The 16,847-nt window shown below is 42.1% G+C and overlaps 1 protein-coding gene across 1 annotated transcript; it reads right to left on the bottom strand.

Annotated features, from left to right (window-relative positions):
* Positions 1–8,643: 8,643 nt before the first annotated feature.
* On the bottom strand, positions 8,644–15,535 carry si:dkey-171c9.3 (uncharacterized). The gene is made up of 2 exons (XM_035783994.2): positions 15,449–15,535; positions 8,644–10,649 (listed from the first exon to the last, which is right to left on the bottom strand). The coding sequence occupies exons 1-2, from the start codon at positions 15,449–15,451 to the stop codon at positions 9,258–9,260; spliced, it is 1,395 nt and encodes a 464-aa protein (XP_035639887.1). The 5' UTR covers positions 15,452–15,535; the 3' UTR covers positions 8,644–9,257.
* Positions 15,536–16,847: the final 1,312 nt, after the last annotated feature.

Raw genomic sequence — 16,847 nt, 5'->3', positions numbered from 1 at the left:
GAAAACCTAACTAAAGTGTTTTTCATCGAACTTATATTTATTATTAAGAATAGATTACATTTGTGAAACTAAAAGGGAAGCATTTATGGTAAAATAAACAACTTTAATCTCAAACACACTCCCAATGAAGATGCATTAAGTTGCATTTGAAATGACTGTAAAAGAAGCAGATAGATGGGAACAGATAAGTGACTGCTTTTAGCGTTGTAAATATGTCTGACTATCTTTATTAATAATCTTGATTTCCTTTCTGTCTCTGGTCTCTACAGCTGTGTGGTCATGTGTGAGCCAAGGGTACCACTGCTTGTCTCATTGCTCCATGAGTGTATGCTCTATATTGAGATGGGAGACAGATTGTGGGGGAGACTGTGGTTTTGGGACCCCGCCAGACAGACAGCCCTGAGGACCTCGCCCCCTCAAACTTTGTTATAAGACCGACTGACCGAACAGAGCCCTGGGAGAAAGGGAGTAGCCTAGGTTTATGAATAAATCATCCCCAGACATAGACACTGACTAAACTAAGGTCAGTTGTTTTGGGTGTTTTCTCCCCCAAATTGTTTGGCACAGGTACTTTGATTCTTACACTTCATAGTAGCGCACAGATGTGTGGTGATCCCTTTTCCAAACAAGTATGGCTGGCCTATTCCTCTCTACCTCTCCAAATGACTATGGCATCTCCCTCTCATAATTCCTGGAAGCAAGGGAACGAAAGCCCTGTCGCTTTTATGCTCCCATCCCTGTAAAGAGGTGAAACCACAGGTCTGCTGCTGATGTCAAAGGTGAAATAAACTCTGCACAGACATGGTTGAGTTGAAGAGCAACAATAAACCAATCAGATATTCATATGACAGAGCTGGCTGCAATCATTTGATTCAAATGATAGGGGGACTCGAAGAAAAAAAAGTGTTTGAACCAATGACCTACAGAGATGAAATGATATACAGTATATGTCTCTGAGAGACAAATGAACCTTTTCTTGAGTCAGGCTTGTAATGTGTACCCACTGGGCACAGACGTCAATTCAACGTCTATTCCTCGTTGGTTCCAAGACGTGGAAACAATGGGTAGTGTAGTGGTAGCCTATCTACTGTGCAACTGGGACTGCAGAAAATGATCCATGTATGTAATCCACATGTGTTACTATACAGACAAAAAGGAGTGTGTGCGTGTTCACACTGTATTTCACCTGTAAACTGCCTGGATGGAAAAATAGGTGATTGCAAAGTTAAACAAACCATACAAATCCATGCACGAGGTATAGATGCAAAGTTTGGTAACAAAATGATGGCACAAACAGCACAAACCTTCATTGTTACCGAACTTTGCCTATGCACTGTTCTTCAAGTAAATGTGTTTTTGTAACATTTTCCGTGGAAATTATTAAAGTTAGTCCTTGTGCATAGAGTTCTATGATTTGTTTAACTTTGCAATCATGCATTTTTGTTTGACATACATTTTAAAGGGTAAAATCTGAGTCTCAGTTTCACTCTGTTACTCTGGAATTGCCCAGTAGCAAGCCAGCACTTCTTTCTCTGTTTCACTCACTCACTCACTCACTCACTCACTCACTCACTCACTCACTCACTCACTCACACCTTGCCGTGAAGGCTACTCTTCTGAAACTCTGTGCATGTATCCATCTAAACCTGGGCTCTTTGTATATATATTTTGCATGTGTGTATGTTTCTGCCTATGTGTGTGTATGTTCCTGTCTGTAATTGTGTCCCGCGGAAGGGGCTGCCCGTGGCCAAATGTGGGAGGCAAAAGTTCACAATCTAAATTCCTGCCATGTTAGATATCTGAGCTGGGGGAATACATCAGACACACACACCCGCGCACGCAGGCAGGCAGAAACACACCTCAGACAAACATGTGCGCACACACACACACACACACACATGCACACAAAAACATACCTTAGCCACACACACACACACCGGACGCACACACACACACACACACACACACCGGACGCACACACACACAGTGCCGTTTCTAGGGATAACTGACATAAGCAGCTGCCCCGCTAGGGGGCCCCCAACTCAAAAAGTATGTTCATCTTACTGTTAGTTAGTATAGTAGAATACACAATGTGCCATTTGGAAATTTGGTAGAGCACCAGCAGTTTTCCTCTTTTTACTGTATGTCAGTCACTGACAGTCACTTTATTAGCCCATGTCAGCACTTTATAGATTGCTAGGTAAATTAGTCTAGCCAGCAATCTAAAAGTTCTGGTAATCATGGCTGAATTACTGACCAGACACACAAGGCATGTGCCCAGGGACCCTGACCTCTAGGGGGCCCCCATTAATTTTGTTAGTCACTCTCACTGCGACATCATATGAACATGGCATGCACAATAAATATAAGTATGTCAACACCCCTTTAAATTAGTGGATTTGGCTATTTCAGCCACACCGTTGCTGACAGGTGTATAATATCGACCACACAGTCATGCAATCTCCATTGACAGTAGAATGGCCTTACTGGAGAGCTCAGTGACTTTCAATGTGGAAATATCGTAGGATGCCACCTTTCCAACAAATCAGTTCTTCAAATGTCTGCCCTGCTAGAGCTGCCACGGTCAACTGTAAATGTTGTTATTGTGAAGTGGAAATATCTAGGAGCAACAACGGCTCAGCAGTGAAGTGGTAGGCCACACAAGCACACAGAATGGGGACCATCGAATGCTGAAGCACATAGCGCATAAAAACCTTCTGTCCTCGGTTCCAACTATCACTACCGAGTTCCAAACTGCCTCTGGAAGAAATGTCAGCACAATAACTGTTCGTAATTGAGCTTCATGAAATGGGTTTCCATGGCCGAGAAGCTGCACACAAGCCTAAGATCACTATGCGCAATGCCAAGCGTCAGCCGGAGTGGTGTAAAGCTCGCCGCCATTGGACTCTGGAGCAGTGGAAAAGCATTCTCTGGAGTGATGACTCACACTTCACCATCTGGCTGTCCGGTGGACGAATCTGAGTTTGGCGGATGCCAGGAGAACGCTACCTGCCCCAATGCATAGTGCCAACTGTAAAGTTTGGTGGAGGAGGAATAATAGTCTGTTTCTTGCTAGGCCCCTTAGTTCCAGTGAAGGGAAATAATTGTATATATTTCATATATACAATTGGATATTTCATGATATCCAATTGGTAGTTACAGTCTTGTCCCATCGCAACTCACGTACTGACTAGGGAGAGGTAAAGATCGAGAGCCATGCGTCCTCCAGAACACGACCCTACCAAGCCGAACTGTTTCTTGACACACTACTCACTTATCCCGGAAGCCAGCCTCACCAATGTGTCAGAAGAAACACTGTTCAACTGGCGACCGTGTCAGCATGAATGCTCCCGGCCCACCACTGGAGTCACTAGAGTGCAATGGGACAAGGACATCCCGGCTGGCCATAGCTAGGTTGCAATGGAGCCCGCTTAGCCTGGAATAGCTAACGAACATTTACAGAAGCTGTACAAGCTGTGTTTATTATGCACTTGTCCAGGACAGAATTAACAATCCGAAGTTCCAATGCGGCTATGCTTAAAACACAAATCTCAATTCTGTGCAAATTTATGGAGAGAAATGTTTGTCTTTCTCAACTACACCTTGTCATCTGTCCCTATCTGAATGGCCTGTGCTAAATGGAACTTGCCTGCCAAGGAAACCGAAAGCAGCAGCATGCTGCTAAGCAGACAGGAGTAACTGCGAGAGGTTTGGAGCAGATTGACATCAGAAATAATGGCTTAGTTGCACCGGTCCCTGATCTACCTGCGCCTTCATCAAATTAAAAACCAAATCAAATGTTATTTGTCACATACACATGGTTAGCAGATGTTTATGGGAGTGTAGCGAAATGCTTGTGTTTCTAGTTCTGACCATGCAGTAATATCTAACAAGTAATCTAACAATTTCACAACAACTACCTTATACACACAAGTGTAAGGGAATGAATAAGAATATGTACATAAAAATATTTGGATGAGCGATGGCCAAACGGCATTGGCAAGATCCAGTAGATGGTATAAAGTACAGTATATACATATAACATGAGTAAGGTAGGGTATGTAAACATCATATAAAGTGGCATTGTTTAAAGTGGCTACTGATACATTTATTACATCCAATTTTTTATTATTAAAGTGGCTAGAGATGAGTCAGTATGTTGGCAGCAGCCACTCAATGTTAGTGGTGGCTGTTTAACAGCCTGATGTCCATGAGATAGAAGGTGTTTTTCAGTCTCTCGGTCCCAGCTTTGATGCACCTGTACTGACCTCGCCTTCTGGATAATAACGGGGTGAACAGGCAGTGGCTCGGGTGGTTGTTGTCCTTGATGATCTTTTTGGCCTTCCTGTGACATCGGGTGGTGTAGGTGTCCTGGAGGGCAAGTAGTTTTCCGCTGGTGATGCATTGTGCAGACCTCACTACCCTCTGGAGAGCCTTACGGTTGTGGGCGGGGCAGTTGCCGTATCAGGCGGTGATACAGCCCGACAGGATGCTCTCGATTGTGCAGTGAGTGTTTCTGATGACAAGCCAAATTTCTTCAGCCTCTTGAGGTTGAAGAGGCGCTGCTGCAACTTCTTCACCACGCTGTCTCTGTGCGTGGACCATTTAAGTTTGTCCGTGATGTGTACGCCGAGGAACTTCAAACTTTCCACCTTCTCCACTATTGTCGAGTCGATGTCGATAGGGTGGTGCTCCCTCTGCTGTTTCCTGAAGTACACGATCATCTCCTTTGTTTTGTTGACATTGAGTGTGAGGTTATTTTCCTGACACCACATTCCGAGGGCCCTCACCTCCTCCCTGTAGGCCTGTTGACCCCTCTGCAAAAACTGACTTAGTACTTGGTGGCAAAACCCTTGTTGGCAATCACAGAGGTCAGATGGTGCTTGTAATCTCAGGAGGGATTTTGTCCCACTCCTCTTTGCAGATCTTCTCCAAGTCATTAAGGTTTCGGATCTGACGTTTGGCAACTCGAACCTTCAGCTCCCTCCATAGATTTTCTATGGGATTACGGTCTGGAGACTGGCTAGGCCACTCCAGGACCTTAATGTGCTTCTTCTTGAGCCAGTCCTTTGTTGCCTTGGCCGTGTGTTTTGGGTCATTGTCATGCTGGAATACCCATCCACGAACCATTTTCAATGCCTTGGCTGAGGGAAGGAGGTTCTCACCCAAGATTGGACGGTACATGGTCCCGTCCATCGCCCTTTGATGCGGTGAAGTTGTCCTGTCCCCTTAGCAGAAAAACACCACCAAAGCATAATGTTTCCACCTCCATGTTTTACGGTGGGGATGGTGTTCTTGGGGTCATAGGCAGCATTCCTCCTCCTCCAAACACGGCAAGTTGAGTTGATGCTAAAGAGCTCCATTTTGGTCTCATCTGACCACAACACTTTCACCCAGTTGTCCTCTGAATCATTCAGATGTTCATTGGCAAACTTCAGATGGGCATGTATATGTGCTTTCTTGAGCAAGGGGACCTTGCGGGGGCTGCAGGATTTCAGTCCTTCACGGCATAGTGTGTTACCAATTGTTTTCTTGCAAATGCACGTGCATATGTAATATGGTTCAATAGGCATTTACCATCACGAATTTAGAATGCGAAATTGACTGGCCCGGTGAACTCGGGATGGCTGGGCAGTGATTCTGGTTCCTCTCCATCGCTCGTTGGGGTTGATTTCGGAATGTCACTTTGGTGATGGTACCTCACTGTTTAAACATATTGCAAATAGACAAAAGTCACCAGCAAGTCACTGTCCATCAGTCAATTAGATATCATTCTGACACCAAACTGTTACAAACTGACACCACACCCACTTTTTCCAACTCGTTTAGAAGCCAACTATCACATACTTCAGAGCTGGCCCAAAATTCACAACGCCTTCTGTTCAAACCATAATAAAAACGTAAAACACGTAGTTACGTTCTAACTGTGGGTCCAGTTCTGACATTATGTGTAGGCCTAGCTGAGGCAACCCCGAATCCCATGTTTTGGCTCGATAGGTCATTTGGTGCCCCGAGCAAGACCTTAATTGGTGCTGAAAATCCACTTTTTACCATGACTTGCTACAGGGTCCTTGAAAGAGCTATCAGACAGAAACGTTGGTGTCCATCTATATGGGCCGAGGCGATCGCAATGCACCTAGTCTTGCAACTCTGGGACATTTCTAAATGTCTGCATTTTTGTGATGTAAAAATGAATTGAAGTTATTTCAAATGTATGAGGCTGTTTCTCGGTCTGAGAACCTTCTAGAGCCACATAACTCACCACGCACTATCGACCTGAGCTCTAGAACAGGTTTCTAAAGTTTCAGAACTCTAGGTCTGACGGTTCTTTAATAGTTCGAACAAAGTTAACTATTGCAGGCACTGTCTGTCTCTACGCACCCCAATATGTCCCTCCTTCCAAGCTGTGTGTGTGTGTGATTTAGTTTTTCTTGGAAATTTTATGGGAGACATGACTGATTTACAATTCATGAGGGTTGCCTAATTGCACATATGACGTTTGGAAAAGATCTGACCTTTTTAACCCTTTGAAACAGCCACTATGACACCATTTAAGGCACTTCCGGCTGGCACAGGAAGCTATAAGGAAACACATATCCTGATTGGGGTATGCCTTTACAGAATCCCGAGGTTTAAGTGTTTACGTTAAGAACTGACCGATTTACACAGGGTTGAATGCACTATTTATCACAAACTGCTGGTTGGTTATGTAAAACATTTTTAGGGTGATTTTAACCACTTCCATTTGCTTCAGGAAGCTTAGAAACGACACAGGTAGACCTCATAGTGTCCTGATGGACTGTCATTGAATACACTCATAACCCCAAGGCACTCATAACCCACATAGGCTTCAGGTTGACTTTAGAGGAGCTGGCAATGTATTCTTATCGGGAGAGATATCATTGTAATCTGTGAGATCAAAAAACCCTGATTAACTGTTAAGGGTTAATGCCACACGGTCAAGGTTAGGCTTGCACAGATCGGGAGGACCTCAGGAACGTACCTGAGGTCGAATTGTCCTTCTCACCCAAACGGTTCTCTCACTTTCACCCAAAAGCAAATTACATTTAGGGCCAGGCTTAATTTTGGGCCTACTTTTTTTCAAGGTCGCTGCACTCAGAGCGAGCTACGGTCAAGCGGGGCATCTCGTTGAAGTCGGCATGGCCTTGAGAATATGGAAATGCCATTTTAGGCTCTGTGTGTCTTTAAGCACCGCACTTTGAGTTTTAGGTCTTTAAGTTAAGAACTGACTTATTTACGGAGGGTTTTAGTGAGTGTGTGTTATTTCAGAAAAATCACAGAAATCTCGCAGAGCTCCGACGCACACTTTAAAAAAAGAAAGTTCTATTTTGGTTTCATCTGACCATATGACATTCTCCCAGTCTTCTTCTGGATCATCCAAATTCTTTCTAGCAAACTTCAGACGGGTCTGGACATGTACTGGCTTAAGCAGGGCGACACGTCAGGCACTGCAGGATTTGAGTCTCTGGCGGCGTAGTGTGTTACTGATGGTAGGCTTTGTTACTTTGCTCCCAGCTCTCTGCAGGTCATTCACTAGGTCCCCCCGTGTGGTTCTGGGATTTTTGCTCACCGTTCTTGTGATCATTTTGACCCCACAGGGTGAGATCTTGCGTGGAGCCCCAGATCGAGGGAGATTATCAGTGGTCTTGTATGTCTTCCATTTCCTAATAATTGCTCCCACAGTTGATTTCTTCAAACCAAGCTGCTTACCTATTGCAGATTCAGTCTTCTCAGCCTGGTGCAGGTCTACAATTTTGTTTCTGGTGTCCTTTGACAGCTCTTTGGTCTTGGCCATAGTGGAGTTTGGCGTGTGACTGTTTGAGTTTGTGGACAGGTGTCTTTTATACTGATAACAAGTTCAAACAGGTGCCATTAATACAGGTAACGAGTGGAGGTCAGAGGAGCCTCTTAGAGAAGAAGTTACAGGTCTGTGAGAGCCAGAAATCTTGCCTGTTTGTAGGTTTCACACTAAAATCACTTGTTTTAGTCAGAATTTTCTTGTAGTCTCAATATGCCTCCCTTTCTCCACCCAAATAAATACACACACACACACACACACACACACACACACACACACACACACACACACACACACACACACACACACACACACACACACACACACACACACACACACACACACACACACACACACAAGCTCAAAAGAGAGAAAAAAACACACACACTGACCTCATCCTTACTCCCACTCTCTCCCAGGGCCGGGTTAAGAAATCATAAGCCAGCGGGCTTCTTTTTTTTATGGAAGTGGGGTTATTTTTTACTAGTGGCTTAAAACCACTAGTAGAATCTATGCTAAGGTGCATTGAAAGTGTTCTGGCAGCTTGTTGTGGCGCAACACCCTTTTAGGACACTATGTTGTTTTCTTAATTTTGGTAGATACCTGTATGTGCTTGTAATAAAACTTAATCCACAGTTATTTTTGACCCTCTGTGGCTAGATTATTCTCTTTGGTGTATTTTGAACATTGAGAGCATGCTCCTGTGTTTGGATAAAACATGTATTATAATACATTATATTTGGGCCCAGTACGTGCTTGGGCCCAGGCACTGACTCATACAATTCAACAGTCACATATTTATTAAGCATTTTGTATTTATTGTTATTAACCTTTCCAGCAGTCCCTGCAGCATACAATCAAACCGTTGTGATTAGAACACGTATTTAGAACGTTCAATATCAAATGACGCAACAATCAGAATTTGAGCTGGCCACAGTTTTTTCAGAAACAATTTGCACAAACAGAGTCCTTACAAAGTTATGTCCAGAATGGGAACAGTTTATTTTTGGATGCAATATTCAGACATTCACAGAAGTAGCTACAGCATAACACAATCATCCAAACCGGAAAAATGTAAACTACATTTGTCCTAGCGCTATCTGAGGAAAGATTGATATATTACAAGCGGTCATATTTTTATAACTCTCGGCTTACAGAAACTACAATATGAATGAGCTAATAGCAATTACTATTTATAATTAATCACATCATTGGTGAGCGAAATAATTGAGTAAAACACTTTCTAGATATCGAAAGTAATCCGATGATGGGTAGTTTGTGTGCTCCACCATGCTTGTTTTTTTTCATCAACCAAAGATAATAAGAGGAGACGAGATGAGATTGGTCTGTTTATAGTATGCATGTTGAAGGGATCTGGTCAAAAGTAGTCCACCATACAGGGATAAGGGTGTAATTTGGGATGCAACCCTGGAGAGAGCTACATACACTGCTTCCTGGAGGCTTCCATTACACAACACCTCACCACAGCTCGGGCCAAGTCTTCAGCATAGGATTGACTGATTACAGAGGTTGGCGAGTGGGCTGGAGGGTGGGCTGTGTTAGTGGTCAGATCCAGATCCATCTCATTCGTTTTGGGTGAGCAAAGTTGGATGCTGGATGACTGGTTGGGATTGGTTGGATAGGGATAGACAATTAGATGAGCCCCTTGGTCCATTGGGTTTGGTTCCCTTCTCCCTATCTGCTCCTGCTGGAGAACCAGGGAGTCATGGAGAGAGGCTGCCTTCTGCTCTTCCCATCCCATGGAGAGTGCATCTGAGACCAGCCTTCCAACGTACTTCCTCAGCCTCACCTCACTCATGGAGGATGTGATGATTTGATCAACCATTTGATCACATATCAGAGAGAGGCCGTCAATATTTGTCATGTTATTTGTCATCCAGGTGGTGATCTCATCAGAGAGTGCATCCACATATAGTGCATCCACATATGCCATCAGCTTGGCTCTCCTTCCGTTGGGTCCTCGCTCTTCATAACCGTCCATCAAAATACCTGTTGGTAAATCAAACTCTTCCTCTTCTTTCCAAACTTCCTCTCTCTCAGAACACTCCAGAGAAAGAGAGCTCAACAGACGCCCAATGAAATCCTCCCCCTCCCGGGTGTCCTCGACCTCCCCCACAGTCTCCAATGCGAGCCCCCCCTCTCTGTGCTTTTCCTTAGGGGTAGGGGGAGGGGGAGAGGGGAGGAACTCTTTAGCCAAACCCCCCTTTAGTTTTTGGGTAAAGCTAGACCTGCTCTGGACCATCTCTGGGAAAAGAGGGGTGGTTGGAGGGGCATCTGGGTAGTCCAGTGATCCCACTGTAGGAAGCCCCGACTGGGGTAAGATGGAGCAGTAGGAGTGGGTGTGTTTGGAGGGTTGTGAAGTGGAGGTGGATGATCCAGAGCTGTGGGACTTGATGGTCACATTGGGGTTATATTGAGGTTTCTCACCATTGCCACTCATCTCTGTGTGCATATGAACCTCCCCATGTCTTGTATTGTGTAGTCCCTGCTCCCTTCTATCTGAGGATGGGCTGGGGTTGGAAAATGACCAAGATCTTGTATTAGACCAAAAGATCTCACTTCTAATTGCTTCCTTCAAGGCAGCTGTGATGGCCAGAGAGGCTAACTTCTCAGCCAGTCTCTCCTGGACTGGAGGACACCCGGATGAGGACTCATATGTAGCTGAGTATATTATGTCTTCAGCCATGGTGTGGGCGAAACCGTGAATGGTTCTTTCATTGTCTGGGCTGGGATCTAGAACCTTCAGGCTCACACTTTCTGGACTGGGTTCTGGAACTGTTTGGACCTCATTCAATACCTCCATTGGAACCTATTAATAAAAATACAAATCCAAAAGAAACATTTAGTTTGAGTTTATTGTACACATTTGAGAGCTAAGAGCTGTATTGTGGTACACAGTTAAATTGTTTTTCAATTTTTTTTATTTTGACTTCAAGTTCAGGGGGGGGTAAAGTACTAAAGTAAAAACACTTTAAAGTACTACTTAAGTAGTTTTTGGGGGTATCTGTAGTTTAGTTGACTAATTATATTTTTGACTACTTTTACTTCACTACATTCCTAAATAAAATAATGTACTTTTTACTCCATACATTTTCCCTGACACACATAAGTACTCATTTTGATTCCTTAGCGGGACAGGAAAATGGTCCAATTCACACACTTATCAAGAGAACATCCATGGACATCCCTACTGCCTTTTAATCTGGCAGACACACTAAACACAAATGCTTAATTTGTAAATTGTGTTGGAGTACGCCCCTGGCTATCTGTAGATTTAATAAAAAGATAAACATTTTGTTGTTTGGTTTGCTTAAGAAGCCATTTGAAATTATCTTTACTTTCACCGGGTGATTTTCACTTTTGCTTGAGTCATTTTCTATTAAGGTATCTTTACTTTTACTCAAGTATGACAATTGGATACTTTTTCCACCACTGTTCAAGTTAAAGTTTATGTTGTCTGTGTGTTCCTGTGTTTCTAACGTCACAGACTACAGTAGGGTTGGGAAAAGTCAGTGGTCGGAAACCACAGCCAGTGTGTGTGTGTATGCGTGTTGTGCGTGAAAAAGACAGAGGTTGGAAACCCACAGCGAGCCTGCCAATCACCACAGCTGTCAAGGTTCCAGGAAGTCAGTGGGTCACATGACAGACTGACAGGAATTGCAGTTTTATTTAGATCAGAGATGAAAGAGAAACCGTTTGGCTTTGTTCTTCAGTCTTTTACTGTGGTTGAATGTCTGACTTTATAAGAGCTTCTATGATACATTGTAAAGCCAATACCTACTCTCTCTGCCTTTGCATGCTCTACAATATTAGGCTACTGCAAGAAAGTGAGAAAAAAAGATGTACAAAGTTAGACTAGAAGACCTTTATTATCCCAAACTTGGGAAATTTGATTGGCATTTTAAGCTTCACATCATCACCAAGTACATTTAGATAACTATGAGTACTAGGAAACATTTCACAACACTTACCTTCACTTACAAGTACAAAAAAAACTATTAAAACGTTATTGGCTTTCTCACTGCCAGAGCATGTCTATAATACATAATTGAACTGGCACAAAGTCAAGGCGTTTATTCCTGTCTATGTTATTACAGAGAACTGACCTGAAACCCAGGATGTGTTTTGATAGATGATGGAAGTGTGTGTGTGTTGGATAACTTCACAGATGTAATACAGCTCAATAAAGGATAGTTCACAGTGGCAACAGTGTGTCAGGGTGTTAATGGATAACTGTATCCACATGTGAAATGTATTTGGTTTGAATGTGTGTGCAGGGGAGGCTCCTCAGAGGAGGAAGGGGAGGACCCATCCTCCTCAATGAATTTCATAAAAATAAAAATGTATCATTTTTAGATAATCTATACTAAATATTATTTAAAAACACACTGTTTTGCAATGAAGGTCTACAGTAGCCTCAACAGCAGTCCGTAGTGTAGCACCATGGTGTAGCCGGAGGACAGCTAGCTTCCATCCTCCTCTTGGTACATTGACTTCAATACAAAATCTAGGATCTCACCCCCTTCCATAACTTACACAGTAATTATGACAACTTCTGGAGGATGTCCTCCAAGATATGAGAGCCCCTGCAGCATGTACTGATGTTGTTCACACAATCAATGGATCAGAGACTGCATTTTTTATATTATTTTAACCTTTATTTAACCAGGCAAGTCAGTTAAGAACAAAGTGCTATTTACAATGACAGCCTACCCCGGACTTCGCTTGGCCAATTGTGCACCACCCAATGAAACTCCTAATCACGGCCAATTGTGATACAGCCTGGAATCAAACCAGGGTCTGTAGTGACGTCTCTAGCACTGAAATGCAGTGCCTTAGACCGATGCCCCACTCGGGAGCCCCATGAATCTAGTACTGAAACCATAAGCTACTGCTAGCTAGCACTGCAGTGCATAACATGTGGTGAGTAGTTGACTTAGAGAGAGAAAGACAATACTTGAAGAGATTTGAACAAATACATTTTTTTTAAATGAAGGAGAAGCAAGAGAAAGATTGTCATTTCTTTTCAGTTTCTGTTTCACTTACTTAGCTAGCAAATGCAGCTAGATAGTTTAGCATACTCAAAACACTCTGCTTAACGAGAGGAATGCTATGTTAGCTAGCTGGCTTTGACTATCCAACAAAACACTGGGAATTTTCCAAGTAAAGGTACATTTTTGGTTTTACAATTGTATTGCCAACGGGGCCTGCATATGTAACTGCTAAACTGCTAACTGACTATGCACTGTAAAGTTAGTGCATGATTGTAGTGGGTTTACTAACTCGTTAGTCCTATTAGCTATGCTGACTATAACGTTACTTTAGCTAATATGGTGACAACGATATAGGCTGTGTGTAGCAGTTATGATATGGTTTGGCTTGGAAAGTTTTTTTTTCTTGATCACATAGAGCTGATGTGTTGTGCAGTGAAGTCCACAAATGAATGGAAAGGGTGAGAGGAGGAGAGTGCATAGATGTGAGAAGGAATACAAGGTGGCTGCTATGAATGTGAACTGTGTTTACGTGTGACCAAGGGTGTATTTGTTCCGCCGATTCTGTTGAAAAACGTTTCTTAAACGGAAGCAAACGGAATGAAAAGGGGATAAACATACCTGACTTTGTCCAATATAAACTCTCATTTTCAACTTTTGGACTAATGATTACACCCTAGATCAGCTTGATGCAGTCAAGAGTGTGCAAGGCGGTATTGAATGTGTTGCTGTCTGTCCATGTGTCACTTTTTGTCACCTCAATATTTTCTCTCAACCTGTGTGCACCTACATTCTAACTTTTTATTTATAGACTAGGTTGTAGCAACCTCATGAGTATCATATAGTAGCATAAACCTAGTGATGTTACATTGAACTGGGTGACTGGAACATGAATGACAGTCATCCAATATGCTGTAATAGAAATAAGGCCATGCTCATAAAACATAACAATTGTCCTCCCTAATCTTAAACAGCACTGACCACCACTATGTGTGTGTGTTCTGTGTGTGTGTGTATCTGTGTGCGTGCGATTATAGTTTATTATCCAAGGCTAAAACACATGGCTCTGCCTACCAAACATAGATGATGCTATAAGAAAACAGGGGTATATTTTTACTAAACAATTACAGTCTCCAGATACAGTATGGCGTTATAGTAATAATAATCAGTTCTGTTCAGAAGGGTGAATGTCAGCCCCAAATGGCTCCCTATTCCCTATATTTCACTACTTTTGACCAAAGTCTTACGCAGACAGAGCAGATGCAGAGCAAAGTAATGTGGAACCAATCAGACAGACAGAGATATCTCTTTGGCTATTCAGACACGAGGACGTAGACACATGCTTCTCCCCAAATGGCACCTTATTTCCTATGTAGTGCATTACTTCTGACCAGAGTCCTGCAGGCCCTGTTAAAAAGTAATGCACCATGTACAGAATAGGGTGCCAAATATATTGCATGCTCCAAATGTTTTAAAATATTTTTTGATTTTATCCTAATAGAATATTTTGTTTAAAAAGTAAAGTACTTCGTAAAGTTAATTATGCCGTTGACCTTAACAAGGGCCACAGGATCAGTGGAAGCAAAATATCCCCATAACATCAAAGATGCACCATCATATTTTACCGTAAATTTGAGGTCATTTTGTGCATTTGCTTATTTTTTTATATTTTTTTTGCCAACGAGCTGTATTTTCATGTCATCTAACTATAGCACCGTCTGCAGTTTGAAAAACGGCATTGGCACTTGGATTGGAACCGGTGCTATGGTCAAATGACATGAACATAGAGCTATTTTGCCACGCACACCAGTTGTGGGTTTGGTATTGAAAAACAGAAGCATATGCAGAAATATGGTGGTTGATCTTTTGATGTTATTGGTCTATTTTACTTCCACTGGTCCTGAGGCCCTTGCTAAGGTCAACAGCATCATGAACTTTACCAAGTACCAGGACATTTTAGCCAAAAAGCTGGTTACCTCTGCCAGGAGGCTGACACTTGGCCGCTAGTGGATCTTCCAGTAAAGCAATAACCGCAAGCACTAATCAAAATCCGCCCCCAAAAATGTTAATTGACCACAAAATTAACATTTCAGTCTCCTGAATTGACCCCATTTAAAATGCGGTTTTGAATTGAAAAGGGCAGTCCATAATAGCTGACAAAGGATATTAAGGATCTGGAAAGATTCTGTATGGAGGAATGGTCTAAGATCCCTCCCAACGTGTTCTCCAATCTCATTACATTTTTTTAGAAAAAGGCTCAGTGTCATTATCCTCGCCATTGAAGACTGCTATTGAAGACAGGGCTGCCCATAATTTGTATTACTTTTTAAAATGTTGTATTACTTGTTAAGAAAAATCTCTTTCTTTGAGAAATTGTATTAGCATAAAATAATATGATTTCCTTTTTCTGATCATGCAATATAACTCAGTATTTGTATTTCTTTTATACTGTCTTTTTGCTTATCTTTATCAAAGGTGCAAAAAATGATGGACCTGACTGCATATGATTTCTAGAAATAAAGGATAAATAAATTAAGAGATTGGAGAAGAGACTAGTTCTAGAGAAGATACAGTAAAGATAGTAAAGAAAACCTTTTTGGGCATGTAGTCTACTCACCATTTTCTATCTGCGAAAGAAGCGTCAGGAAAGAGAAGACATGACAGGCTTGCTGTAGCTGAGATGCAAATGGCCATGATGAGGAAATAGATATACTGTTATGAGCATATACTCACTTCCTGTGTGTGTAATATGAGACGGAAATATGAGAGAGAGAGAGAGCGAGAAATTAAAAGGTCAAATGGTTATAGAGAGTGTTGTAATTTATGTCGCCCTTTCATTCTAATGCAAAATAATTCTGGCACATGAAAATAGGCCCGCCAATTTGTTAAAAGAACCCTAGGGACATTTTGTAATATGAATTTGATTTTCAAATAGGAGTGCTTCAACAGTAAAAAAATATATTTGCGTGAACTTTTTGTCTGTTGTAAACGAGCTAGATTTAGCTTGCTAACCTCATTTGGAACGTGCCTCCTGCAAATCACACTCACATAAATTAAAACTGTTCAATAGTGAAATGGTTTAATTGTTTTTATAGGTCAAAACAAAGACAGTACAGTATGAATATAGGTTGAAACTGCCTTTCCAAAAGAGTGGAGCTTGTCCGAAGTAATTTAGAGTTTTCTCATGTCAATTAACTCATGACATTCCTGGATTACTCATTATACTTATAAAGTCAGATTTAATCAACAAAAAATGTAGTCAGTTAAAAAAAACTTAAGGGTGCTGTGTAGGTAAATATCTGGCTGTCTTGGCAAAATCACCAGGTAATGCTTGTTGTAGGGGATATCATGGCGACATTGACTAGCTAAGCTCATGCGCAGAAACACGGCATTGAGTCTAACGGTCGTAAAAGGCCGTAAAATCAAAGGTACTCCTTCGATATGAAGTTGTTTTTGAAGAAAACATGTTCAGCTACTTAAGACATTGGCTTGAATCTATGTTGAGGCTTTAGATTTTGAGAAAATGAACAACTAAGGAATCATATTTCAGTTTTCTCTTTGACTTCTCAAACCCCAATCCGCAGCCTGGTCTGCTTGATCTGTTTCGCAAGCCATCCCAGAATTTTGTCTCATGATGATTTTGTCCCTCTGTGTTTAGAAATGCTGCGATAAAATCAGAGCAGAACTCTCGCAAAAATAAGCTCATATACGTTCCTATGGTTTTATTTTGGACCCTAAGCTTGTGCTACCTTCACACCTTTGAGACAATGACTCCGATTGTTAGGGCGGAGACATGAGCATCTTGTCATTATATACAGATTTCTGTTAAAATTATATTTTCAGAAATATGCTGTGTAGAGCAAGCGCCTCTCCGACATTTAGAATATGGAGCCACTTCGGCTCTATTCATGGTTTTCTATCTGCAATGTTTGCAACTGAACGTGGCCCTGATCTTGTGAAAGACAGCAAAACCAGAGACAGTACAGTCCTGTTGGAAAACGTATTATGCAAAACGC

Source organism: Oncorhynchus keta, chromosome 13 (genome assembly GCF_023373465.1).
Source record: "Oncorhynchus keta strain PuntledgeMale-10-30-2019 chromosome 13, Oket_V2, whole genome shotgun sequence".
In the NCBI taxonomy this organism is placed as follows: Eukaryota; Metazoa; Chordata; class Actinopteri; order Salmoniformes; family Salmonidae; genus Oncorhynchus; species Oncorhynchus keta.
Note: the sequence above shows the minus strand (reverse complement) of the source record. Positions and strands in the feature narration are given on the sequence as shown.